This window comes from Chiloscyllium plagiosum, unplaced genomic scaffold (assembly GCF_037043375.1).
Source record: "Chiloscyllium plagiosum isolate Xiang-an unplaced genomic scaffold, Cpla_swu_hap1 HiC_scaffold_49, whole genome shotgun sequence".
Lineage (NCBI taxonomy): Eukaryota > Metazoa > Chordata > Chondrichthyes > Orectolobiformes > Hemiscylliidae > Chiloscyllium > Chiloscyllium plagiosum.
Window position 1 is genome coordinate 9537936 of NW_028270187.1, and position 27505 is coordinate 9565440.

The window sequence follows — 27505 nt, forward strand, 5'->3', positions numbered from 1 at the left end:
TTTTTAATGCTGGTTGATTTATTTTATTTAAATCATAGAGTGATACTTTTTTGTTAAACAGAGGTATTAAAGAGTTAGGGAACAAAGGTAGCTCTACGGAGTTGGGTAATAGATTTGTCATACGTCGTAGTCCCCTAATTCTCGGTGTACATAAATCTTTGCAGCACTGGACGTCATTGGCATATACTTTTATAATTGAGATGGAAACGTTTCCAAACATCCCTTGAACCAGAAATGAAAATCTTGCGGACCTCACTCTCTCTCATACTCCAGCCAGACCTATCTTTTGAGTGCAGAATGAGGCCTCCGGGGGAAATCTTGCTGTATTTCAACTTCTGGCAATGTTCTAAAGTGACTTTGAGGATTCAGGAAACCAGGGGTGGATAACTGCTGTATCAGTGGATGGGAAGTGGGATGTGGGTTGAATTCATTCACAGGATGAGTTTCAGGAAGCAACATGACAGAAGTAGACGGCAACCGTGGAAGCGAGAGTACAAAGGTTGTTATGTTTTCACGTCCATGTAAACGCAGGGCTCCTCCCTGACGACTGAGGCTGATTCATTTTTATTTATACGATCCATGTTCAAGACTGCATAAGTAACTCCTTCACATTTCTTGTCATTCACATCGGAATACTCGCCCTGCATTCAGCAAACATGTAAAGTGGTGTTTGTAAAGTATACACTGATATCTTGCACTTCTGTTACTCTCGAAAGTTTTTTTAAATTTGTTCATCTATTACAACCTATTGCTTCCTGTCAATCCCTTTCACACCAACCCTACACACTGTTCTTTATTTTTGTCTTTTCAGTCTCTCAATTTGCATGAGAATTCCAGAAGGTATTGTCAGTAAGATTGCGGATTAGGGCTATTTATGAAGAAGGTTATCTAAGTGTACAATGGTATCTCGATTAGATGGGATAATGGGCCAAGGAATGGCAGATGGAGTTTAATTTGGATAAATACAAGTTATTGAATTTTTCTAAGGTATTCCAGGGTAGGACTTACACAGTTACTTACACCAATCAGAGAAACTTCGGGGTGCATGTACGTGGTTCCTGTAACTTACCTCGCTGGTATATAGGGAGGTGAAGGTGTTGTTTAGTACAATTGCCTTCATTTGCCAGAGTATAGGAATTAGGACATCATGTTGTGTCTGCACAAGATATTGATGAGGTCATTTTTAGAACAATGTGTATAATGTTGGTCGCCCTGTGATAGGAAAGATGTTATTACATTAGAAAGGGTACAGAAAAAACGAAATCCAAGAATGTTACCTGGATTAGAGGGAGACGCTGGATAGGCTGGGACATTTTTCCCTGGAGCGTCGGAGACTGAGGGGTAACCTTACAGAGTTTTGTCAAATCATAAGGGACGCAGTAAAGTAAAATAAACAAGGTCTTCCCCCCAGAACTGGGGAGTCCAAACCCAGAGATCGTAGGTTTAAGGTCAGATGGGAATTATGTAAAAGGGAGCTAATGGGGGTTTATATATGGAATGAATTGTCAGAGGAAGTGGTAGAGGTGGGTACAATGACAAAGTTTGAAAGACATTTAGACAGTTACATGAATAGGAATGCTTTAGAGTGATATGGGTCAAATACAGGCCAATTGAAGTAGTTCGGTTTAAGAAACCTCATAGGCATGGACAGGTTGGGCAATCAAGGATAGTAGTGGGAAGTTGTGTGTGGAGTCAAAGAAGATAGGGGAAGCACTAAATGAATAATTTTCGGCAGTGTTCACTCTAGAAAACGATTCTAGAAAAGGAGAATGCTGAGGTACAGGCTACTAGACTAGGTGGGATTGAGGTTCACAAGGAAGAGGTGTTAGAAATCCTGCAGAGTGTGAAAATAGATAAGCCCCCTGGGCCGGATGGAATTTATCCTTGGATCCTCTGGGAAGCCAGGGAGGAGATTGACGAGCCTTTGACATTGAAATTTAACTCGTCATTGTCGACAGAAATAGTGCCAGAAGACAGGAGGATAGCAAATGTGATTCCCCTGTTAAAGAAGGGGAGTAGAGACAACTCTGGTAATTATAGACCAGTGAGCCTTACTTCAGTTGTTGAAAAAGTGTTAGAAAAGTTTATAAGAGATAGGATTTATAGTCGTCTAGAAAATAATAATTTGATTAGGGATAGTCAGCACGGTTTTCTGTCGGGTATGTCGTGCCTCACAAACCTTATTGAGTTCTTTGAGAAGGTGACCAAACAGGTAGATGAGAGTAAACCGGTTGATGTGGTGTATATGGAATTCAGTAAGGCATTTGATAAGGTTCCCCACAGTCGGCTATTGTACAAAATGCAGATAGTGGGAGATATGGAAGTTTGGATCAATAATTGGCTTGCTGAAAAAAGACAGAGGGTGGTGGTTGATGGGAAATGTTCATCCTGGAGTCCAGTTACTAGTGGTGTACCGCAATGGTCTGTGTTGGATCCACTGTTGCTCGTCATTTTTATAAACGACCTGGATGCGGGCGTAGAAGGGTGGGTTAGTAAATTTGCAGACAAGGTCGGTGGAGTTGTGGATAATGACGAAAGATGTTGTAGGTTACAGAGAGACACAGATGACCTGCAGTGCTGGGCTGCGAGGTGGCAAATGGAACTTAATGTGGATAAGTGTGAGGTGATTCACTTTGATCAGAGTTACCGGAATGCAAAGTACTGGGCGAATGATAGGATTCTTGGTAGTGTAGATGAGCAGAGAGATCTCGGTGTCCAGGTACACAGGTCCTTGAAAGTTGCCACCCAGGTTGACAGGGTTGTTAAGAAGGCATATAGTATTTTAGCTTTTATTAATAGAGGAATCGAGTTCCGGAACCATGAGGTTATGCTAAAGCTGTACAAAACTCTGGTGCGGCCACACTTGGATTATTTTGTACAGTTCTGGTCACCACATTATAAGAAGGATGTGGAAGCTTTGGAAAGGGTTCAGAGGAGATTTACTAGGATGTTGCCTGGTATGGAAGGAATGTCTTACGAGAAAAGGCTGAGGGACATAAGGCTGTATTCGTTGGAGAGAAGATGGTTAAGAGGTGACTTAATAAAGACATATAAGATAATCAGAGGGTTAGATAGGGGCAGGGGCAACCTTTTTCCAATATGGTGACGGCGAGCACGAGGGGGCATAGCTTTAAATTGAATGGTGATAGATATAGGACAGATGTCAGAGGTACTTTCTTTACTCCGAGAGTGGTAAGGGTATGGAGTGCTTTGCCTGCAACAGTAGTAGATTCGCCAACTTTAAGTGCATTTAAGTCATCATTGCACAAGCATATGGACTTACATGGAATAATGTAGGTTATATGGGCTTCAGACTGGTATGACTGGTTGGCGCAACATCGAGGGCCAAAGGGCCTGTACTGCGCTGTATTGTTCTATGTTCTATGTTCCATGCTGTGCAACTCTATTATTGTCGCTTTTCAATGTGCTTCCTATGTTTATCTCTACCTCCATATTTCATTGCCGTACCCCTCAATCTCACCACCACTTGCCAAATTATCCCTCGATTTTGTGTTGATTTTCTGCATTCCTCTCCATCTCTCTCTCTCTGTTAATCAATCTAGACTTGTCCTAAACTTCCTCAAACTCCAAGTATATTTTTCATTCCAGGACGCTCTCTCGACTGGAGAATTTAATCTGACTTTGCGTAGCAACAAAGCAAAACTGATTTGAGTTTGATTAATAATTGTGTGCTTACCGTGGGGTTGTAATAGATCAAATTGGCGTTGCCACCTGTGATAAAGGAAGCACAGAAGTTGAGTTTTTCTCTGCCTGTTTTAGAAGTGATACTCTGAGTTCATGTTGTCAACTGTTTGTGTGTTCTAATTCCTGATGCCATTTAAATATAGGCCCAAAATATTTTTTTTTTCATTGTAGCCCCAACCTTGCATTGCAGAGACAGAGAGAGAGAGAGACAGAGAGAGCGAGAGAGAGAGAGAGAGAGACAGAGAGAGAAAGACCTCTTGTTGCTCAACCAAACGGTCACCTCACCTCAGAGGATGGAAACGTTGAGATGGATAGTTCTCAGCTAGCGTTAAAATTGAATACACATTGTTGGTGGCACTCACCAGTCATAAGAGCGAATTTCCTTTGCATAGCCTTTAGTCTATTAAATGATGGCAAATAATATTTATTGGATCTATAAGCTCTCAACCAGGGTAATTCCTGGGATGGCGGTATTGTCTTATGAATTAAAAATATTCCGACCCTACTCACTGGAGTTTAGAAGAATTGAGGCCATCTCATTAGATTAGATTACCTCCAGTGTGAAACAGGCCCCTCGGCCGAACATGTCCACACCGACCCTCTGAAGCGCAACCCACCAAGACCCATTTACGTACATTCACCCTGACTAATGCACCGAACGCTACAGGCAATTTAGCATGGCCAATTCACCTAACCTGCACATCTTTGGACTCTGGGAGGAAACCAGAGCACCCAGGGGAAACCCACACTGACACGGGGAGAATATACAAACTCCACACAGACAGTTGCCCAAGGCTGGAATCGAACCTGGGCCCCTGGCGCTATAAGGCAACAGTGCTAACCACTGATCAACCGTGCTGCTGGGGAGCAGTGTATGCTGGGAGAGTGTTTCCCCCTCATTGAAGCATCTCGGAACAAAAGGGACAGTCTCAGAATCAAGGGGTGTCATTGGATGTCTGAGATGAGCAAGATTGTCTTCTCTTGGACGTTTTAGTGTCTTTGGAACTTTTTAATACAGAGAAATGTGTGGGTTGGCAGAGTCCTTGTGTATATTTAAGGCTGAGACAGATACATAATTAATTAATAAGTGAATCAAGGGTTACAGGGAAAGTGGATGTGAGGGATGTCGGATCAGCCATGATTCTATTGAATGGTGGAGCAGGCTCGAGGAGCTGAAAAGCCAACTACTGTTGCCCATTCTTATGCTCCTATGATCCGATGGAATGTTCCCAATCCCACGGTTCCTAATAAATTCTGAACATGTTCTGTAAGTTGCTTCTTTGCCCTGTCGGTGCAAACCAGAGTCCAGATGGAGACTGAAAAACAACATAACTTGGATAGTCTTTCTTCATCCTTCACACAGAGGAAAGCATACCACACACTACTCATTCCAGTGCACTGGGTATTTTCTACGAGATGATTCCTTTCTCCAATGCCCTTACACGATATTGGAAAATCAGGCTGTAGGAATGGATTGCAGCTCCATCATTGATATTTCTGATTTATTTTGAGGACAGAATAGAACAAGGGTGAATGTAAACACAACTGTATCACCTCAAATGCTTGTTTCAACGTGATGTGTTTAACTTCACGTGACGTGAGTCTCCAACATGATGTACACAGTGCCCAAATGCTTGTGTTTTATCTGCCAGTCCTTTAGCTAGCTTTTCTCTGTAAGTGACATTGGACTCGAAAAATGAATGCTGTCGCTGTCTCTCCACAGATGCTGCTAGACCCACTGAATTTCTCATGCACTGTCTAGAGTTGTTTACTTTAGCTGTTTGACCTTAGAAGTATCCATGACATCAGAATTCGGATTATTTCAATTTTTGTTTCTGATGCTGTGGCGCTGCGTTAACAGAGAGTAAACAATCATAGAGTGATCAGGAATGAAGTTTAAAATGTCTCCACTGAAACTATTTACACATTTATCACCTTAATAATCAGAAAGAAAGATGTTTTATTTATAGCGATCATTACAACTAATCATGAGCATCAGTGATATACTTACAAATGCCATCATGGTTTTTACTGTGTCTATTTTGAACTGTTGAGGTTGAAGTCCTGGAAAATAAAGACATATGCTGGCTCAAATGTGCTCCCGATGTAATGGGAATTGATGGCACAAGAATAATTAAGGAATAAATACGAGATCTATAGATGTATTAATGCACATCTATGTATGTTGCATAAAGTCAAGTATCAGAAAAATACAAGTCGTTTAACATTCTCACCTCTGAACATTTCGATGTTTATTTCGACCTGAGGGATAAAAAACAACAATGCATTGTGAAATACCTCAAACATGTTGGCCAATGTCAATAATATAACACAAAGGCCTGCAGGGTGTTGAATATCCGTGTCAAAAATCAGAGAATGTTAAAGAAATACAGCAGCTATGACACTATCTATATACTCAGAACAAAACGGAATCGAAAGCTCAAAGGGGAGTTGGGAGTCCGGGTTCAGGATTGTCTTCAGGTGAACAGGGAGGTTCAGTTGGCAATTAGGATGGAAAATGTTATGTTAGCATTCATTGCTAGATGGTTGGAATACAAGAGGCTGTATATGTGCTGCTGAGGCTGTATATGGCTCTGGTCAGATCTCATATGGAATGTTGAGAGCAGTTTTAAACACTGTATGTGTGGGAGGATTTACTGAGCTTGGAAGGAGCCAGAGAAGATTCACAAGAAAGATCCCATGGATGAAGGGCTTGTCATGTGAGAAATGGTTAAAGAGTGGACATGGAAAAGATGTTTCCAGGAGTAGTAGAGACAAGGAACCGAGAGCACATGCTTAGAGTAAGGAGATGACCTTGGAGGAATTTCTTCAAAAATGGGATGTTGAATCTGTGGAACTGATTGCCACAAAGGGCTGTGGAGGCCACGACATTGGCTTCCTTGAGAACAGAATCAGATAGCTTCTTGAGTGGGAAAGGTGATCCAGGGTTTCAAGTAGAAGGCAGGGGAATCGGTTTGAGAAACGTATCAGTCATGATCAAATGATAGAACAAACTCAATGGACTGAAGGCTCTAATTCTGCTCCTGTGTCGTAAGGTCTTGTAGTGTGTTCAAGGTGCTTGCCAGTCATGGCTGAGAGGATGATCCTCCCTCATGCAAGAGTGTAGGATCAAAGGGTATCGTCTCAGAATAAAGGGACACCAGTTGAAGACTGAGATGAGGAAGGATTCCCTCTGTCAGAAGGTTGAGAGTTTTCAGAACTCCATGTCACAGAGTTTCTCTCTCTGTCTCTCTCCCTCTGTATGCCTGTGTGTGTGTCTGTGTGTCTGTGTGCTGTGTGTATCTCTCACTCTGTATGTGTGTGTTTGTCTGTGCATGTGTCTGTCTATGTGTGTGTGTTTCTGTGCGTGTGTCTGTGTGTTTATGCATGTGTCAGAGTGAGTCCACAATCCTTGTGCATATTGAAGGCTGAGATAGATTCTTCATCAGCTGGGAAATGAAGGGTTACAGGCAGGAAAATGGAAGTGAGGACTGAGGGATCACCCATGCTGGAGATGAGAGTCAAGATTAGAGTGGTGCTGGAAAAGCACAGCAGGTCAGGCAGCATCCGAGGAGTAGGAAAATCGATGTTTCGGGCAACAGCTGTTCATCATAGGATCGGCCATGGTTCTATGGGTGGAACAGGCTCCGGGACCCTAATACTATACTCCTTTTCTTATTTCTTATAGTGTTATGGACTTGAAATGTTAACTCTGCTTCTGTCTCTCTCACTCCATAGATCCTGCCAGATCTGCTGAATTTCTCCAGTGACTTCTGTTTCACTGAACTATTTTCCAAACCCAGCATCGAATTCGGTAATTTGAAAATCTAAATGATACCTCCCAAAACGAAAGGTTTAATAAAGCTATGAATATGTCCACTTCAAACGTACAAAACGCAGAACAAAAGCGATGCAATCACGTTTTCCCTGTTACAAGTTAGAAGCCCTGCAGAGGAGATAGAGTTCATTGACGGTGAATCTACACTGACCCTTCAAAGAGCATCCGATCCGCATCCTATACCTGTAACCACACATTTCCGATGACTAATCCACCTAGACCACACACCATCCCTGCACAGTTTAGCATGACCAATCCACCTACTCATCTGTACCGAGTTGTAATGACTAGATGATTAGCCAGTCAATGAGCCATCTTCTAAAAGAGGCTTCCAGAAGAGTGTCTCACAGTGAATGTGGTGAAATTACTGTATGGAACAGACTGTTTGATGAAAATGTTCTTAGTTACAGATGATAAAGGCCAAACGCCATATAACTGCCTCTGGTCTATATCCCCTTCAGAGCTTTACTCAACAAATATTTCTCTGTCTCCCATTTGAAACTGGCAACTGATGCAGCATCCATTGCCGTTTTGTACTACGTTGTGGGTCTACATGGAAGGAAAAGAATCGCAGCTGGACATCTCCTGTGAATACATTAATGACCCAAGCGGCTGGACAAACTACATGGTTCGTTCTTTTTCACCCTTAATTTGTTTATATTTCTGTACACAGAATGCTTACTGTGAGGCCTTCACTGAAACATAGCGAGGGGTTAGTGTGTTGACAGGGTTACTGGGACACTACCCCAGAACTGACAGCAACATGCCACGTGGCTCCATCTGCCATCTCTTGCGATGCATTCCAAGTTCTAGAGTTAGAATCGGAATCTAGTGATGGAATTCTCCTCAGTTGTGGTTGAAAGCTGATTCCTAATTTATTTTAATTCATTCGTGGGATGTGGGCATCTCTCTCCAGGCCAGCAGTTATTATCTCTGCTTTTAGGGGCCTCTTCTCTCAAAGTGAATTAACTCTTCTGAGGTTTCAGAAAAATAACTTCTTGGACTCCTACCTGAACACATCGGCTAATGATTTTCCTCAGGTCTACCTTTCTGTTTCTAATACAAACACTATTCACATCAGGGTTTTAAAGACCCCATTTCAATGAGTTTGAACAGAACAAATCTATATATATTCCAGTGTCATTTTCACTGAATCACCTAAAACGAAATTTAAAATAAAACTGTCTTGGTCCTCTGAACAGAGAAAACTAAAACTATTCGAGTCACACAGCAATACAGCAGGGAAACAAACACTTAAGTCCAACTTGTCCATACCGACCAAAATTCCCTAACTAAGCTAGTCATATTTACCTGCGTTTGCTGCATATCTCTCTAAATCTTTCTGATCCATGTACCTGCCCAAACGTCTCTTAAATTTTGTAATTGCACTCGCCTCTACAACGTCTCCTGGCAGCTCGTTCTATATATATATACACCACCCACTCTGTGAAAAAGTTGCTTCTCAAGTGCCTTTTAAATCTTTTCTCTCTCACCTTAAATTTATGCACGTCTGGTTTTGGTCGCCGTTACCTTGGAAAAAGACCTTGGCTGTTCATCGTATCAATGCCTCACATGATTTTGTAAATCTTTTTAAGATGACCCTTCAGCCTCTGACACTCTGGGGTAATAACTCACAGTCTATACAGCCTTTTGTTGTAAGTCAAACCCTCCAGTCCCAGCGACATTCTTGTCTCGGCAGCATGGTGGTTCATTTGCTTCCTCCCACAATCCAAAGATGTGCAGAACAAGTGAATTGGACAAGCTAAATTGCCCATAGTTTTCGAGGATGTATAGATTAGGTGCATTAGTCAGGGGTAAATGTCGAGTAATAGGGTAGCGAAATGAGTTTGAGTGGGATACTCTTCAGAGAGTCGATATGGACTTGTTGGGGCAAAGCGCCTATTTCTACAGTGTGGGGATTTAATGAAACTATGCCACTGAATCTTTTTTTTCACCTTTTCCAGTTAAACCATATCGTTCCTATAGCTGGGCGATCTCACCAATATCCTGCACAACCTCAACTTGACATCCCAACTCCTATTCTGACTGCTCTGACGGATGAAGGTAAGTGTGCCAAATGCCTTTTCCACTAACATGTCTACCTGTGACGCTACTTTCAAGGGACTATGCACCTGCACCCCTAGAGCCTTCTGGTCAACAATATTCCCCAGAGCCCTATTGAACCCTTATTTTAAAATAATATCAATACATCATTGAATTTGATCACATCTATCTATCTAAATTGTCATAGTGAAAGAAATTACTGGAACAGGAAAAGACCCATCAGTCTGTGCTGGTTTAAAAGTATTCTAATGCCATTTCATCAGCACTTGGCCTAGATTCTTGGCATCGCAATTGCACATCTAAGCACGTTTCTCCCACCCTTAGAGGAGTGAGTTCTACATTCCTCATTATAATCTGGTTTAATCCTGGTAAATCGTCTCCACACCCTCTCCCACTGCTGTCAAATCCCTCCTAACCAGATGCATTACACATTTTAACGAGTTACCTTTCTTGATAAGTATAAGGCACGGCACCACAAATAAAATAATGATCACGGCAGCACATCCCAGTCCGATGTACAGATATAATTCTGGCTTGGTGCCTATGCAATGCAAAGCAACGGTATGACATTAATGAACAGAAAGAAACATCAGCATGTACTACTGACAATAATATCCATCCTGAAGCATCACATGGTCGTTTTTTGACGCATTTTCTAACTTAATCAACAAATACAGCTAATGACCATTTAAAAGCCTTTCACAGCTTAATGTTCACGAAATTTGATTAGGGGCGTATATCTGGTCGATCCTAGATTGGTCACCATGCGTGGCTGCAGAGTGAGATTTACCAGGATGTTACCTTAGAGGCTGAAGAGTTTCAGTGATAGAAATACTTTGCACAGATATGGGTTCTCTTCTTTAGAGCAGGAGAGTTTAAGAGAAAGGGACATGATTGAGATGCATAAATTGATGAGGGCAATGGATAGGGTAGACAGGAAGAAGGGATTGATGTCTGGAAGGTGTGGAGTGCTATCTTGAAGATAAGTGGCTGAAAGCTGAGAGGAGATGTAAGAATGTTTGGGAACACCCAGAGGGTAGTAGGGATCTGGAATACTTTGCCTGTAAACGTGGAAGAAGCACAAACCCTCATCATATTGAAATAAGGTGTGGATGTGCACTTGCGACTCTAAAGCATGGGTGGGCCAATGGGATTAGAGAATACCTAAGTGACTATTTATCACCAACACAGATTCGATGGGTTGAAGGGCCTGTATATAGTCCTTTATGACCCTATGACATGCAATTCCACAGATTCCAGTCACATCGAGTATTAGCCAAAAGTACACCCTAGTTATGTCCTCTGTTTTTTACTTTGATGACTTCTGCTCCTCTGGCAGATAGTCCTGTGCAAATTTCACCTGCTCTGGTTAATTCACGAATATGCATCTTTTCACCATACTCAAAAGCAACTGAGAAAAGTTTGCTAAAGAATGGGGACACAAATGATCTAATAGTCTTCTTTGACAAAGCAAAGAAACCTCTGTATCAAAGCCCAGGGATCAAGTTCAGCATCATCTAGCATTGATTGTGAATCAAGATAAATTCAGCCAAGTTAGAATTAGGCAGCCACCTGCCAGGGCATATAAACCACGCTCAGACCTTTGATCCAATTGCAATAAATTAAAACGAGGGCATAAGACTGGCTTAAAACCTGAAGCACCATGAATCATTGAACAATATTTTCATAATTATCAAATCAGATACAAATTAAACTAATAGTTTCTGCTACCTTTATGTATTTATGAAAACGAGGAAGACTTTCAGATACTAAACCAGGTTGTAAGTTTGCTCGCTGAGTTCGAAGTTTTGTCTTCAGACGTTTCATCACTCTACTAGGTATCATCATCAGTGAGCTTACGGTGAAGCGCTGGTGTTATGTCCAGCTTTGTATTTATGTGTCTTGGTTCTCTTAAGGTGGGTGATATGATTTCCTGTTCTGTTTGTCAGACGTTGGTAAGTAGGTCCAAATCTATGTGTCTATTGTTTGAGTTCCGCTTTGTCTGCCAAGCCTCTAGGAATTCGCACGCGTGTCTCTGTTTATGCTCTCCTATGCCCTTTCGGCGCTCTGCCTGTATTCCTGATGAAGAGCTTTTGCCCGAAACGTCGATTTTACTGCTCCTCTGATGCTGACTGAACTGCTATGCCCTTCCAGCACCTCTAATCCAGAATCTGGTTTCCAGCATCTGCAGTCATTGTTTTTACGTTTACTATGAAAGTTGTGTTGTCCCAGTCGAAGTGGTGACCTTCTTCGTGTGTATGTCAGGATGCTAGTGATAGTGCATCAAGTATTTTGATGGCTGGTGTTACGAGGATGTGGGTGTACTGTACCTTTAACATAGTTAAAAGCTAGCTGACAACACCAAGTGTTCTGAATAAGATACAATGTAATATGTGCTGCAGTAGCTAGGGCAGCTGGTTCCTGGAGACAAAAATAACTTTGAATTAAAGCATTTAGTTCAAATTATTCACCCCCCAAAAGACCAAAGTTCAATCAAGTTTGAATTTAGTGTATTGACAATATTGAAAGCCAATGACACAATCCAAAGCTTTGGAGGTATACTACTGGGGGAAAAAATGAACAGTTGGGATTGAACTTCGAAAAAAACAAACAGATGTTGGCTGCTAATAACAACTCTCTGCGAGGTTTCTTTCTAGTGAAGGAGTTTACAGAGATTAAAAAAACATCAGCAGAGAACAAATCTATTGAAGAAGCTACAAAGGGAAGATTGGACAGTTGCCTGGTTTTGAAATTTGAACTGTTTGAAATCATAATTGGAGGGTTTATTGGATTCGTATTATAGAAGGGAAAATAAAAGAATGGTTAGAGGAAGGAATTCTAAATTGTTATTAGCTATATATTCTCTATGATACTTTAAGAAGTAAAGTTGTAAATTTTTCTATATTTTTCTTGAATTTTAACAGAGTACTGCACGTGATAACTATTTTCTGTGTTGCCAATTCAAATTAAGCTGGGGAGGAGGGTTCCAACATTAGTTGGTGTTCGTATGTCCCGATGGTTAGTATTCTGCCTGATTGTCAGATGTCGTCTTTACTGCAGTCTTTGCATTGTATTTTGTCAATGACATTCGTTTTGATGGCTGTTTTTATGGAGTCCTTTAGGTTCACCAGCCGCTGCTTAAGTGTATTGGTAGGTTTGTGGAATACCATAAAGTTGGTCAGGGTAGTCTGGTAGACTTTGATCTGTAGTAATGTAGCTAGAGTTTCTCTGCGTACTGTGTCTATTTGTTTGGGTTTGTTGTTTAGGAATCCAAAGACTGTGTTTATTGGGTACCTATTATTTTTGAGTACGTGGTATAGGTATTTTTTGTCTGCTGTTTCCTGCATGTGGTGGTGTGTTGTGGCCAGTTTAAGTAATGTCCTGGTGCAGCTCCATTTGTTGGGGTTTGGATTATTGCTCTCTGTAGATAATGAGCTGATATGTGTGTATTGTTTTCCTGTAGACGCTAGGCCGAAGTTCTCCATTAACTGTTCATAGAATTTTAGATTAATAAAATCCCGACAGTGTGGAAGCAGGCCATTTGGCCCAAAATGTCGACAACAACCCTCTAAAGAGTACCCCATCAGTCCTATTCCCTTACCTCCTATTACTCGACATTTCACCTGACTAACGCACTTATCCTACACAAAGAGTCATAGTCATAGAGATGTACAGCATGGAAACATGCCATTCAGTCCAATATGTCCATGCAGACCAGATATCTCAAAACAATCTAGTCCCACCTGCCAGCACCCTGCCCATATCCCTCCAAACCCTTCCTATTGATATACCCATCCAAATGCCTCTTAAATGTTGCAATTGTACCAGCCTCCACTACTTCCTCTGGCAGCTCATTCCATACAAGTGCCATCCTTTGCGTGAAAAGGTTGCCCCTTAAATCCCTTTTATATTTTTCCCCTCTCACCCTAAACCTATGCCCTCTAGTTCTGGAATCCCCTACCACAGGGAAAAGACTTTGCCTATTAATCCCATCCATGCGCCTCGTAACTTTGTAAAACTCTATAAGGTCACCCCTCATCCTCCGATCTCCAGGTAAAACAGCCCCAGCCTGTTCAGCCTCTCGTTATAGCTCAAATCCTCCAATCCTGGAAACATCCTTGTAAATCTTTTCTGAACGCTTTCAAGTTTCACAACATCTTTCCGATAGCAAGGAGACCAGAATTTCACGCAATATTCCAACAGTGGCCTAACCAATGACCTTAGCAGCCGCAACTCCTGTACTCAATACTCTGACAAATAAAGGAAAGCATACCAAATGCCTTCTTCACTATCCTATCTACCTGAGACTCCACTTTCAAGGAGCTATGAACCTGCACTCCAAGACCTCTTTGTTTGGCAACACTCCCTAGGCACTTACCATTAAGTGTATAAGTCCTGCAAAGATTTGCTTTCCCAAAAAAGCAGCATCTCGCATTTAACTGAATTAAACTCCATCTGCCACTTCTCAGCCCATTGACCCATCTGATCAAGATCCAGTTGTAATCAGAGGTAACCCTCTTCGCTGTCCACCACACCTTTAATTTTGGTGTCATCTGCAAACTTACTAATCATGCCTCTAATGCTCGCATCCAAATCATTTATATAAATGACAAAAAGTAGAGGACTCAGCATCGATCCTTGTGGCAAACCACTGGTCACAGGCCTCCCGTTTAAAAGAAAACCCTCCACCACCACCCTCTGTCTTCTACCTTTGAGCCAGTTCTGTAAAACAAATGGCTAGTTTTCCCCATATTCTGTGAGATCTAAAATCCCTGAACACTGTTGGCAATTTTCCTGGAATGACACTGTGTGGAAGCAGTGTTAACCACTGAGCAACTTTGTTCATTGTTTTCAAAAACCGCTGTTGCATTTTGGATGGTGTGAGACCCCAGATCCGCCTGTGGGCCGCACCAAGATGGGATTCTACACAGTTACACATCACGCCTCACGTAGGCAATGCGGGCGTGCAGGTGGGTTTTATGGGAGCGGGGTGTGTATGTGCAGTCCGGTCGCTTGCCTCTGATAGGGAATGGGCCGAAAAGAAAAATAATAATAAACGTTTCATTAGCATGTTTGTTTTGAAGGAGTGCTTCATAGGAGAGAAAGACATAATCCACAGAGCCCTCTGTTTCAATGAATGTGCAAATAAATCTGATTTGCATTCCTCGATGTCTGGCATTCAAGCCAGATCTCCATTAATAAACACATCGATTTGGGCCCCATCTGCCAACCTCTGGGAGAAAGAACTGGAAATGATATTACCTGCATTAACAGTCCAAGATACGTAAGTAGAAAGCGAAACAGAACACCAGCATATCACCGGACGCTCATTGATATTACCTAGCATGGTGATGTAACATGCGAAAACAAATCTGCTAACTCAGCAAGCAAACGTACAATCTGAACATCAACCTGAGCGACAAATCTTCTCAAAAATCGCAACATATGTAATTACCTTTTGATGGGCCATCCATCTTTCGTTTCTCTGTGACTGAAACTGACTGACTGGACGGGGAAAAGATGGCAGCTCCATTAACCACTGTTTCATATTGACAACTGTAATTTCCTGCAGAAGTATGTTCAAATGCATTGATGGTAAAGTCCGCAGTGTCTTCAAGACTAGTCACTTCAAGGCGATACTGTCTGGAACCTTCCCCCCAATTGTTGTACAAGTAGAATGTCCCTCCACTGCGCCGAATCTCTCCTTTACAGGAAATCACGACATTGCCCCTATTTGAATTATCTCTGGAATCTTGCAGCACTTTAATAATTGGTTTGGAGAGTTGATCTGTTGATTTGTAAAATAAAGACTTTTACAAATACATTTATGCATCCTTTTTAGAGCAAAGCACTTGAAAGGGGAAAGGTGTAGACGAAAGCAACTGCAATATCACAACATAATCAGTTATCCTTGCTCATTGCGAGACAACGATCAAAGATGCAGAACGCTCCATCCAGTCAATATTTTGTTGAACGACAGCATAATTCCGTGCTCCTCTTCCGAGCTTGCAAGCAGAAATTGAAGTGACTGTATCCCGTACAGAAAGCAGTGTCGCTTTCAGGCAAGGAAAAGGCTTCTATGGGACAGTTTACATTTGCTGGACTGGTCCGTATTCAAGAACTCAGCGGCCAACCTAAGCAAGTATGACACTAATGTTATAGAGCCGAAAATGTGTTGCTGGAAAAGCGCAACAGGTGAGGCAGCATCCAAGGAGCAGGAGCATGTTATAATGTTCTAGAATAATGTTATAGACTTCCCAGTGCACGTGTACAAGATTATGTATTAAGATGTTAATCTAAGTGCTCCCCAACGGGAATCAATGGATGAAGTGGAAAGTTCACTCCCGACTGCAAGTCGGAGGCTTCCAACTCAGATAGCCCTGTCCTATACAGGAAATGCAGGTACCAGCTCTGTAAGGCCTTCAGGGATGCTAAGAGGAAACACCAAGCTAAGCATGAGACCAAGACCAACCACCCAGATGTCTGTCCTTTGTGGCAAGGCCTACACAACATAAAGGGAAATTGAACATGTTCATAGTCATCACTGCGTCCCTATGTGACGAGCTCAATGCATTCTGTGCTTGCTTTGAGCAGAAGGTCAGTGAATCGATGTAATCTATAACAACAGTGTCGGATGCATCTGTACCCACGGCCATTGCCACAGATGTTCGATCAGCCTGCTTCAGAGTGACCCCACAGAAAGCGACTAGTCAGGTTGGAGTCTGCGACCATGCACTCAGATCCTGTATGGACCAGCTGAAGGGAGTACTCACAGACGTCTTTAAACTCTTCTTACTATGGTGTGATATTCTCAGCTGCTTCAAGTAGACCACCAACATGCTGGTATCAAAGGAAAATCACGCAATGTGCCTCAATGACTAACGCCTGTTGGTTGTGACCAATATAATTATCCATTATCTTCGAGAGGTTCGTCATGACTCACACCCACTCCAGCCTATCAATTACTTTGATCCTTTACAGTTCACCTACTGGCGCAACATTTCTACTGCCGACATCACCTCCCTTGTCCTACACTCATCCCTGGAACATTTGGATAAGAAGGACGTCTATGCCAGCCTCCTACTTACTGACTACAGATCACCTTCAAAATCATAATTCCAAACAAACTGGTATGGATGCTCAAACGTAAGAATGTGCAACAACATCTCCGTCATCGTAATCCTCAAGAACAGTGCCCCACAAGGCTGTGTACTCAGCACCTACTATACTTTCCTATAAAATCATGACGGCGTGGCCACATTCCACCCCAAATCCATTTACAGGTGTGCTAACAACACCACTGTTGTAGGGTGGATTTCAAACAATAAGAAGGCAAAATAAACGAGAAAGACTATGCGCTTAGCGGTGTTGTGCAAAAATGACAATCTCTCCATCAACATCAGCAAAACGACAGAGTTGAGCATTCACTTCAGTAAGCAGAGTTGAGAGAACGGCTCTGTTTCCCTCAATGGTACTGAGGTGGAGATGGTCAACCGTCTCAATTTGCTGGGAGGGATGGTCACCAGCAAGCTGTTCTGATCCACTCATGTTGATGCAATGGTCAAGAAACAGAAATTAATCTCAAATTCCCCAGGATGCTAAGGAAATTCGGCATGTCCGCAAGCACTCTTAACAGTTTTTAAACGTGCACCACAGAAAGCATCCTATTTGAATGCATCACAGTGTTGCATGACAGCTGCGCAAGAATTTACAAAGAATCGTGAATAGAGACTAGTCCATCTCACAAATCTACTTTCCATCCTTTGACTCCATTTAAACTTCCCTCTGTCTCTGGGAAATGACCAACACAGCCAAAGACCCCGCCCACTCCAGTTCTACTCTCTTCAATTGGACAGAAGATACGGAAGTTTGAATGCACGCATCATCAGATTAAAGAATAGCTTCTTCCCAGCTGTTATCAGATTTCTGACTAGACCTCTCAAATATTAATATTCATCTCTCTGTCTCGTTATGCACTTTCTCCATAGCCGTGACACTCTATTCTACGCTCTGTTCTGCTGCTATGATGCACTTTGCATGTTAAGTTCTGACTGTAGAGCATGCAAAACATCATTTTCACTGTATCTTGGTACATGTGGCAACAATAAATCAAACAAATAACAAAGAAAAGGGGAGAAGTCTATTTAATGACATACCACTGACGTTTATCTGAATGGGGTCAGTGAATCCTGATCTTCTCCATGTTCCATTCGCCAATGCGAATAAACATTCACACTTGAAAGTTGATTCACCTCTCGTTAGGAATTTTAATTGTAAAGATGTTTCACATTGTCCTTCAGGAAGATTTATTTCACTGCACCCGAGATCGTGACTGTAGCAACAGTGTGTCCTTGTGACTGGACATTGACAGCTACACTTCACCAATGTCGTCTCTCCTTCCAAAAACACCTCATATGATGGATTCAGAGACACGACTGGCTTCGGGATACCATCTGAGGAACGGAATTGAAGCATTTTATCAGCAGAAAAGTGTTAACCACAATACTGGAAACTGTTATAATAAGGTGAATTCTTGGACACCTAAGTCCATAAAGATCCCACACTCATGGAAATTGCCTGGGATGGTTGACTTCTTAAAAGGTATATCTGTGTGAAATTAATTGAAGGTGTTTGGGAACACTTGCCTTTGTTAAGAGATCAGAATCTAAGACCAGGGAGGTAATGTCAGTTAGGTCACACAGCGAGCGACAGTTCCGGAATCAACATTCCAGGACAGACGCTATAGCATTGGGAAACGATGTGGAGGGAGATTAACCGAGATGTTCCTTCAGGGCTGGGGAGTTTCAGTGATGGAGAGAGATTGGACAGACTGAGTTGATTTCCTTGGAGCAGAAGAGAGTGGGTTGGGGGGGGGGGGGGGGGGGGGTTTATGACTGAGATGTATAAAATGAGGGCTAGAGATAGGATAGACAGGAAGAAACTTTCCCCTTGATGAAGGGAACAATGTGCAGGGTGGGGAGTGGTCGTGAGAGGAAGGGGGTGCACAGATCCAAGATAAGGGAGCGAAGGAATGTGATGAAAACCTTATTCATCCCGAGCTGGACCAGTATCGGGAACTGACTTCCTGTAAAGGTCGAAGACGCAAAAACCCACATCACATTGAAGAAATGTTTAGATTTGCACTTAAGACTCCAAGGCTATGGGGCCAAGGGCCAGGGAAATGGAATTACAAAATAGTGAGTTAGCTGTTTTTCACTTGAGCAGATAGAGTGTATTAAAGAGCCTTCGGTTGTGCTGTAGATTTCGAGGATGTTTTAAAAGATTCGAATGGCCATAATAATTTTATGAAGTTTCAAACCTGGGAATGCAACGATAGTTGTGTTGAACATTGCAGTTCCCACGCTGTTAGCTATGGAAGCTGCTGTGAAATATAGCTAGCAAATCTGTGGAACTTCATGACCGACACAAAAAAGAGAGAAATGAGAAGAATTACTTTCAAAATGATGTCTATAAAGCTGTACACAAATTTTAGCACTACACTTGATAAGCTGGTTCTGATTGGTGATCTGACAATCAAGTGGAAAAGCATTAACGAGGTATTTTTTATGTTAATGAATCAATGCGTTATAATTTCACATACTCACATATCTCATGCATTTCGATCAGCACGTGAAAATGAACTAATTGGAAACAATCAAAGAATTGCTGTGTATTAATATTTTCAACTTGACAAATCTCGAGACAGACATATATGCAAATTTCTGCAATGAGACATTTGGATGGTGGAGATCTGAAAACGAAATGTTCTTTTTGCAAGATAGTGGAAAGAGATATAAATTGGTGTAATGCCCGTTAAAGATACTTCAGGTTGAGTTTAAACAGGCATTCCTTCAGACAGTTTGGATAACATGTTACTTTGAATGACTTGGACACATAATTTCATGAAGTGTTTATAAATAATGATTTGGAGATGCCGGTGTTGGACTGGGGTGTACAAAGTTAAAAATCACACAACATCAAGTTATAGTCCAACAGGTTTAATTGGAAGCACACTAACTTTCAGAGCGTCGCTCCTTCATCAGGTGACGTGATGAAGGAGTGACGCTCCGAAAGTTAGTGTACTTTCAATTAAACCTGTTGCACTATAACCTGGTGTTGTGTGATTTTTAACTTTATAAATCATGTTAGTGAACAGTGTATGGAGCTTCCTCATTAGCACTCCCCCAGGACAATCTGCATTAAGAAGGAATAGACAACAAAGAAAGGGTCCTGGGCGAGCTCACAAATAACAAAACCACCAATACATTAGCATGAGGAACTGTGATTGAAGTAAAAAGATGTCGAATCGTTTTGAGTCCAGCTATTAAACGGCAAGGGGGCCTCAGTAATTGCTGTGAATTATTCTTAGAACACAAACTTGTAATAAATATTTTGGCGATGTTTTAATCATAATGTATTTAATATGGATAGAGTCACAGGGGCACAGTCACACAGTACAGAAATAGACCTTGATGTCCAACTCGCCCTGACATCCCAATCTGACCTCGCCGCATTTGCCAGCATTTGACCCATATCCCTCTAAACCCTTCCTGTTCACCTACCTATCGGGTGCCTTTTAAATATTGTTATTGGACCTTCCTGCATCACCTCCTTTGGCAGCTCACTCCATACACATAGCATTCTCTGCATGAAAATATTACCCCTCAAGTCCTTTATAAATATTTTTCTCTCTTGCCTTAATTTATTCTCTCTACTTATCGATTCCCTATCCCCAGGATAAATAACTTGATTATTCATGCTATTCATGCCCTTCGTGATTTTATAAACTCCTATAAGAACAACTCTCAGCCTCGCACACTGCAAGGAAAGAAAGCCTCACCCTATTAATCTTCTGCCTATAACTCAAAACGTCCTGTCCTGTTATGACATATTTTTCATTCCAAAAGTTGGAAATCTTGTCTGCCCCATTCAAGTTTAACAAAACGTTTCCTATAGAAGGGTGACTAGAATTGTACTCAGTATTCTAAGAATGGCCTCAACAAAGTGCTATGCAGCAGCAACATGACATACCAAATCCTAAACTCAATGTTGTGACCAATGAAGAAAGTATGCCAAAGGGTTTCTCCACCACCCTGTCGACCTGCAACTCCACGTTAAAGGAATTGTGCACCTGCTCGCGAGTTCTCTTGTCTAAAATAAATAAAGGGACTGCTATCCTCGCTGTTAAACACATCATTTCTTATCCTCCTTGACACATGTGGGGACAGCCATTCTCTGTAATACACCTGTTTAATCGTCAAGGAAAATGATTTAGAATCATTCCAGTGGAAATGATGCAGAAAGTCCCAAAAGGCGCCAAAGGAATTTCAGAGATGTTGTGACAAATAAACAGGATTAGTAAAGCGATAGTTGAGACAAAAATATTGGAGACGACCTTTCTCTATAATACACACAGCGACTGCTCTTCAGTAATAAATTAATAATGAGCAATTAAACATTTTATGTGGAGAATCAACGATCAAATCAGCATTAATAGAGAGAGTGTGTACAAGATGTTTTCCTGAGCTAGTGCGTTGAGGTACCAATCAGGCATTGGACCAGGTAAGAAGTAATATTTTAGAGTTAATTAATATCTATTCTTTAAATATGCCAATGGGAAGTAGTGGTCATGACATCGTAGAATTTTGGGAAGTAGCGAATATAACATATTACAGAATTTTATTTGAAGTTTGAATGTGACATCATTCATCTTAAAGATGAACAAAGGAAATATGGATATCCAAGGGGTACGTCGTCAGGAGTAAATTTTGTCAATAGGCGATGGGGAGCTTTACAAATAAACACTTGGGTTCGACAACAGATACATATTCCTTGAAAGTATAAAGATCCAAACGGAATGGTGCACCTATGAAGGTTCACAAAAGATACCTAAATTTCCTCAATTGAAAACCTACAAATTGTAACACTGCCAGAAGCAACGGGAGGCCTGAAGATTGTGAGTAATTGAGGACCTAGCATAAGTATACCACGAAATTATTGATTAAAGGAAATCAATACAAATTCAAGCAAGTGATGAATAAAAAATGGATAATAAAGGTTTTAATGATACAGTGAAAGGAAAATAAATTGGACAACATAAATGTGGAACCATCATAAATAAGGGTAGTAAATTTACATTAGCTAACAGGAAAGTGCAGCTAACAGATTTGCAGAAGATCATTGAACCATAGAAAACTGGCCTGTCGACGCTCCAGCCTCTTCCAACATTCAATAGGAAAATGCCTGATCCGACATTCCTCAAATTCACTTTCCCACCCTTTCCCCGATGGCACTGGATTCCATTATGAACCAAAACTATGTCCCTCTCAGCCTTAAACATACAAATGTACTTTGCCTCCATCCACAGCACTTTACAGCAAGGAGTCCTAAGACTCACGAATCTCTGAGAGAAGACACTCCTCCTCATCTCAGTCTTCCATTGGTGCTACTTTATTCTAACGCTATGCCGTCTTGTCCTAGACTCGGCCGTGAGGGGAAACATCTTCTCAGCATTGACCCCATCAAGCCGCTGAGGAATCCTACCTGTTTCAATGAGATCACCCCTCATTCTTTTGAACTCTAGTGAGGAGTGTGCCAACTTGTTTACCCCGCAAGGAAAATGATCCAGCAAATCATTCAGGTGAAAATGATAAAGAAAAATGTACAAGGTGCCAAAGAAATTTCAGAGAGGTTGTGACAAATAAAAAGTGCTAGTTGATATCAAAATATTGAGAGTGAGGATTGATAAATATCTTTAACTGATTGAAAACAAACGACCAAAAAAGTAGCCACATTGTTGGCTACCTTTTGTAAATCTGTAGATTTTGAAACTGGTTATGCTGACTCAAAGATTTTTAACATAAAACCTTACATAGCAAGGAAAAGGGGTTAATGGAGATCTTTGTTAACTTGATGACCAGAAATAGAGAATATGTTAGAATCTAATAGGAAGAATCTGGTAACAGAGTGGAGCAAACTGATAAAATTGGATAGAGCCAATATTGTTGTGTCAATAGAACATAGAACATTACAGCACAGGACACGCCCTTCAGCCCTCAGATATTCTACCAATCTGTGAAATCAATCTGAAGACCTACACTCTAACCTACCCTATTCCATTCTCGTCCATATACCTATCAAATGAACACTTAAATGTCCCTAAATTGGAATCATGCGTAAGAAAACTGATAGAGCATTTTCAGCGTATTCCTTGCAACATCTGTAAATAAGAAAGAGAACTGAATCAGTTCTCAGAAGGCTTTTCATAAGATCCTGTAAACAAAAATAAATACACCTCATGAATTGAATAGTATGGTCTGGGAATTGCTAAGTTTAGACAAAGCAATAAGGAGGAATGAATGAGTCATTCTTCAGAGGCAAGCTTTTTCACGGGGCATCACAACCATGAGACATCACGAGTGCAGAGATCCGTGAAGTTGTCAGCACAGGCAGCTAGGGTGGTGAAGAAGGCATACAGCCGACAGCATGGGTGTAGAATATAGGAGCAAGAAAATCTTGTTGCATGTTTACAGACTATGGGTTCGAACACAGATGGAATATTGTGTGCAGTTCTGATTGTCAAACTATCCTCAAGACGTGATAGCACTGGAAAGGGTGCAGAGGAGATTCATTAGTATGTTGTCTGGGATGGACATTTTCAGTTTTTGAGGAGAGATTGGAAAAGCAGAGTTTGTCTTCTCTGGGGCAGAAGAGGTTGGGTTGAGGGGGAATGTGGGTGGGGGGTGGGGTGAACTGATAGAAGTGTACAAAATAAGGAGGCATGAACAGATGAGATTTCTAGAATGCTATCCTCATGGCAGACCTGTCTCAGACCAGAGTGCATAAGCTTAAGGTGAGGAATAAGTGCCGTGAGGGGATCAGGAAGAGATTTTTTTCCTCCCAGACGGTGGTAGAAGTATGGACTGTGCTGGTTGAGAGGATGCTGGAGGCAGATACTATCACGACATTTAATCAGTCTCTGGACAAGCACTTCAAATCGCAGGGCATTTGTGATATAGACCAAGTGAAAGAAAATGGGATCATTTGTTGGTCAGAATAGACATGAAGCGCGAAAGGGTGTGTATCTATGCTGTATGACTACATGACTCTGACTGTGATAAGGATCAGGCCCACAGCTCGATCACTTTTGCAATGATTTGGATAACGAAACGAGTGATAATAATTCTAACGTTGTAGAAGAAGTTGGCCATTCAGCCCTGAGAGCCTGTTCCATATTTCATAGGATCATGCCTGATCCAACACGCCTAAAGTGATATTGCTGTAAATTCAGGAATGTGAATACTCAGAAAAGTCTTCAATTCTTTTACCATCACCTCATATCTTTTTCCCTCCAACAAATATTCCAACACTCACTCCAATTCTGCCCCTCAATTTGAGTCAGTTTATCTTTCCATTGACCACAGATTAGCATGCATTTTCCTTTTGCTTATCAATTAATTTCTCCGATCAAATTTGCACAACCTGCATCACTTCAACGTAATCTACCCCTCTGCATAAAAAAAACAAATCAACACTAGTTTTGCCAAAACTGAACTTCATCTATCAGCTAGAGGTTCATCGGGTTTATAAAGATATTTCTCACATCTTCCTGTATATAATTGAATTTGGTCTTGTCCACTATACACGCAGTCACGATTACAAATCTATTTCTGCACCCCTTTTCATATTCTATTGTTTTACAGTCGTCAAAAATGATGAATACATGTTTTCTTTTCTTTCATCTCTATAAGTTTTTACGAGCTCTGTTAGAATTTAAGAAGATAAGATCGATCAACGGATTAAACATTGCAATGTTACACTTTAAAACTGTAATAGTAGAAGGTGTTTATTAAAAAGTTAAAGTCAGCTGAACTCTTTTGACAAACTCTCACAGCTGACCAGTTTCTGATTTATACAAAGCAACGCATTACTGAGAGTTATCATCGAGAAATTAAAGGACCTGATACTCACCAATTGACAGAAGGATTGAAAAAACAAACATTTTCTGATGAATTTCCCACCCAATACTTTGAACAAAGAGATCGGTGGGTTGGTTTCCTTTCATGCTTGACTTTCTAACTGGTGGGAAGATAACAGTCTGTCTTGAGCAAGGATCCCATCGGAACTGAGATGACAACATAAGTTGTCATGTGATTTACCAAAACTATTTCTATTACCCGTGCTTGTGTGAGTCAAGTTATTGCTAAACTTCAAGCAAGAGAATATTGTTGAGCAGTCGGCACAGAAGCAATGTGTGAAAATGAGAGAGCCCGAACGCCCCTCAGCCAGATTACACACATGAGCTAACTGCAGCTCAGTTGGCTGGACAGCTGGCTTGTGATATATTCAGAAGAATAGAGGTGTGGACTATTTTCTAAATGGGCAGTAAATTCAGAAATTGGAGTGCAAAGGGACTTGGGAGTACTAGTCCAGGTTTCTGTTATGATAAACTTGCAGGTTGAGTTGTTAGTTAAGAAGATAAATACAATGTTGACATTCACCTCAACAACGCTAGAATATAAAAGCAAGGATGTACTTCGGAGGTTTTATAATGCTCTAGCCAGACCACACTTATAGTATTGTGAGCAATTTGAGCCCCATACATCAGGAAGAACGTATTGGCCCTGGAGTAGATCCAGAGGATATTCACGAAAACGATCCCAGGAATGAAAGGCTTAACATATTAGGATGGTTTGAGCACTCTGGGACGAGGGGGATTTCGTTAGAACTTTCAAAATACTGAACAGCTTGGACAGATGGACATTGGGACAATGTTTCCATTGGCAGAAGAGAATACGACTTGAGGACACAGCCTATGCATAAAGGGAAAGCCTTTTAGAACAGAGATAAGAAGAAACTTCTTTAACCAGAGAATGGTGAAATCGTAAATTCATTCCCATAGAAGTCTGTGGAGGCAATTTCATTAAGTATAATTAAAACAGAGATGGATCATTTCTTGAGTGCAATGGGGATCAAAGATTACAGGGAGAAAGCAGGAGAATGGGTTTGGAAAGCCTAATCAGCCATGATCGAATGACAGAGCAGACTCGATGGACGAAATGGTCTAACCTCCGCTCTCCTGTTATATGGTCTAAGATCGTAAATGAAGACTGGAAATGAAAATGGAGCGTTCAATGTCCATAGGTGTATCTGAATCATATTCAAAGGACGGTACTTAGTTTACAACATTGTAATTTGTCAAATTTTAAATGCTGTATAATATGCTATTATAAAATTCAGGAACACACGTGGGGAAGAAAAGCTGATTGTACATTCCACATGTTACAGTGCGTTTAACCATTTCCCTACGATATCTAGATCTTTTTCATTTCCACATGGCCAGCAATTATTGCACATCTCTATTTCCTCTTGAGTGGGTGGTGGTCAGCTTCCTAGTTGAATAGCGGTTAAGATGTCATGTCCAATGCAAAATGTCACTGGAAAATGACATTCTCCCAGCTCCTTCTTAATGTTCAGTGTCGACTGAAGTTTTTTTTATTATTTTAGTGATGATGGCCAGAAATGTGGTGTACTGAAAATAGAACCCCAGTTGTCTAAAGGAGCTCAAAGGCATTCGAAGATTCTTTCTGGTTTACCACATGTTAATTATAAACTGAGCATATTTTGTTATATCTCGTCCATATCGATAATATTTAAATAACATTCTAACTTCATAACATTGCAATTGAATAAAGTAGCTCCCTTTTACCTTTCAATTCAATGATCAGATCACCGGATAGAACATTCATGATGCAGGTTTGATCAATGCATTCAGTTCACTGCATTCATCCTTCGCCCTTCCTTCCAGCATAAGGTCAGAATTGGGTTGGTTGCCGATGATCGCACAATGTTCAGCACTATTCACCACTGCTTAGATACTGTTCAAATGCAAAGAAATCTTGACAATATCCAGGCTTGGGCTGACAAGCAGCATGGCACACAGTGACCATCTCTTTGCACAGATGTTGGGAGATCTGCTGATTTTCTCCAACACTTTCTGTTCAAAGGGTAAACCTTGTAGAATGGAGATAAGCAGGAATTTATTTGGCTGGTGGGCGTGACAGTGTGGAATGATTTTGTTGCAGAGAGCCGTGGAGGTCAAGATATTGAGTGTCTTTAAAAGAGAGAGAGAGAGAGTTTCTTGATTGGTGAGGGGATCAAATAGTACAGGGAGAAGACAGGAAAATGGAGTTGAGAAACATTTCAGCCATGAGAAAATGGCGGAGCAGAAGTGATGGGTTGAATAGCCCCATTCAGCTCTTGCATCTTGCGGCCTTCTGTCTGTTAGAACAGGTAAGGGCAATAGATTTACTTTGCTGAAGGGCATTAATGAACCAGGTGGAACAAACAACAGGGCAAATAATTTGAAGGAAGTGGAAATGATGAACTCCGTTATGGGACTGTAGAACAATTAAAGTACAAATGATACTCCTTCAGCAAGATGTTTCAGTTGTCTCTCACAGGAAATCAGTTTGTCCATTCCCAACGCCAATTGTCGAATCTTCTGTATTATTATTCTCTTCGGCAACTTGGCCATTTAACTTTTGAAAGCCACAAGTGGATATTATACTTAATTAAAAGGAGAACGTTCCAGTTCCTAACCTCTTCCAGAGTGAAAAAAGCTTGCTCAATTCTACCTTCTACGTTCAGTTTGTAATCATGGTTCCAGAAGCTCCCCAAACGGAAACTCTGCACCTCTCTCTATTTCTCTTTGAACAGCTGTGGCATTGAGTAACCCCCATCAACATCCTGTCAACATGGATTTCTTCAAAAAGGGGAAATTCCATCAGCTCGTGTCTGTCCAACTGAAGGAAGGTTATTTGTCGCTTGACGTAGCATTATACCATTTTCATATGAAGCCTCTCCAAGGTTGCAAAATAAAACAAGAGAACGAGAGAT

General features: G+C 41.3%; 1 protein-coding gene across 4 annotated transcripts; it reads right to left on the reverse strand.

Moving 5' to 3' along the window:
• On the reverse strand, positions 1 to 27505 carry LOC122544523 (uncharacterized). 4 transcript variants are annotated; one of them, XM_043683820.2, is made up of 9 exons: positions 26316 to 27505; positions 19213 to 19248; positions 17764 to 18060; positions 15063 to 15395; positions 10053 to 10148; positions 5940 to 5967; positions 5717 to 5769; positions 3698 to 3732; positions 1 to 641 (listed from the first exon to the last, which is right to left on the reverse strand). In XM_043683820.2, exons 1-9 carry the CDS (start codon positions 26353 to 26355, stop codon positions 504 to 506), a joined length of 1056 nt encoding a protein of 351 aa, XP_043539755.2. In that variant the 5' UTR covers positions 26356 to 27505; the 3' UTR covers positions 1 to 503. The 4 variants fall into 4 exon arrangements, with proteins under 4 accessions (XP_043539755.2, XP_043539759.2, XP_087840669.1 ...); XM_043683824.2 differs by lacking the exon at positions 26316 to 27505 and adding an exon at positions 24578 to 24686 and having other exon boundaries at positions 19209 to 19248; XM_087984543.1 differs by lacking the exon at positions 26316 to 27505 and adding an exon at positions 24578 to 24681.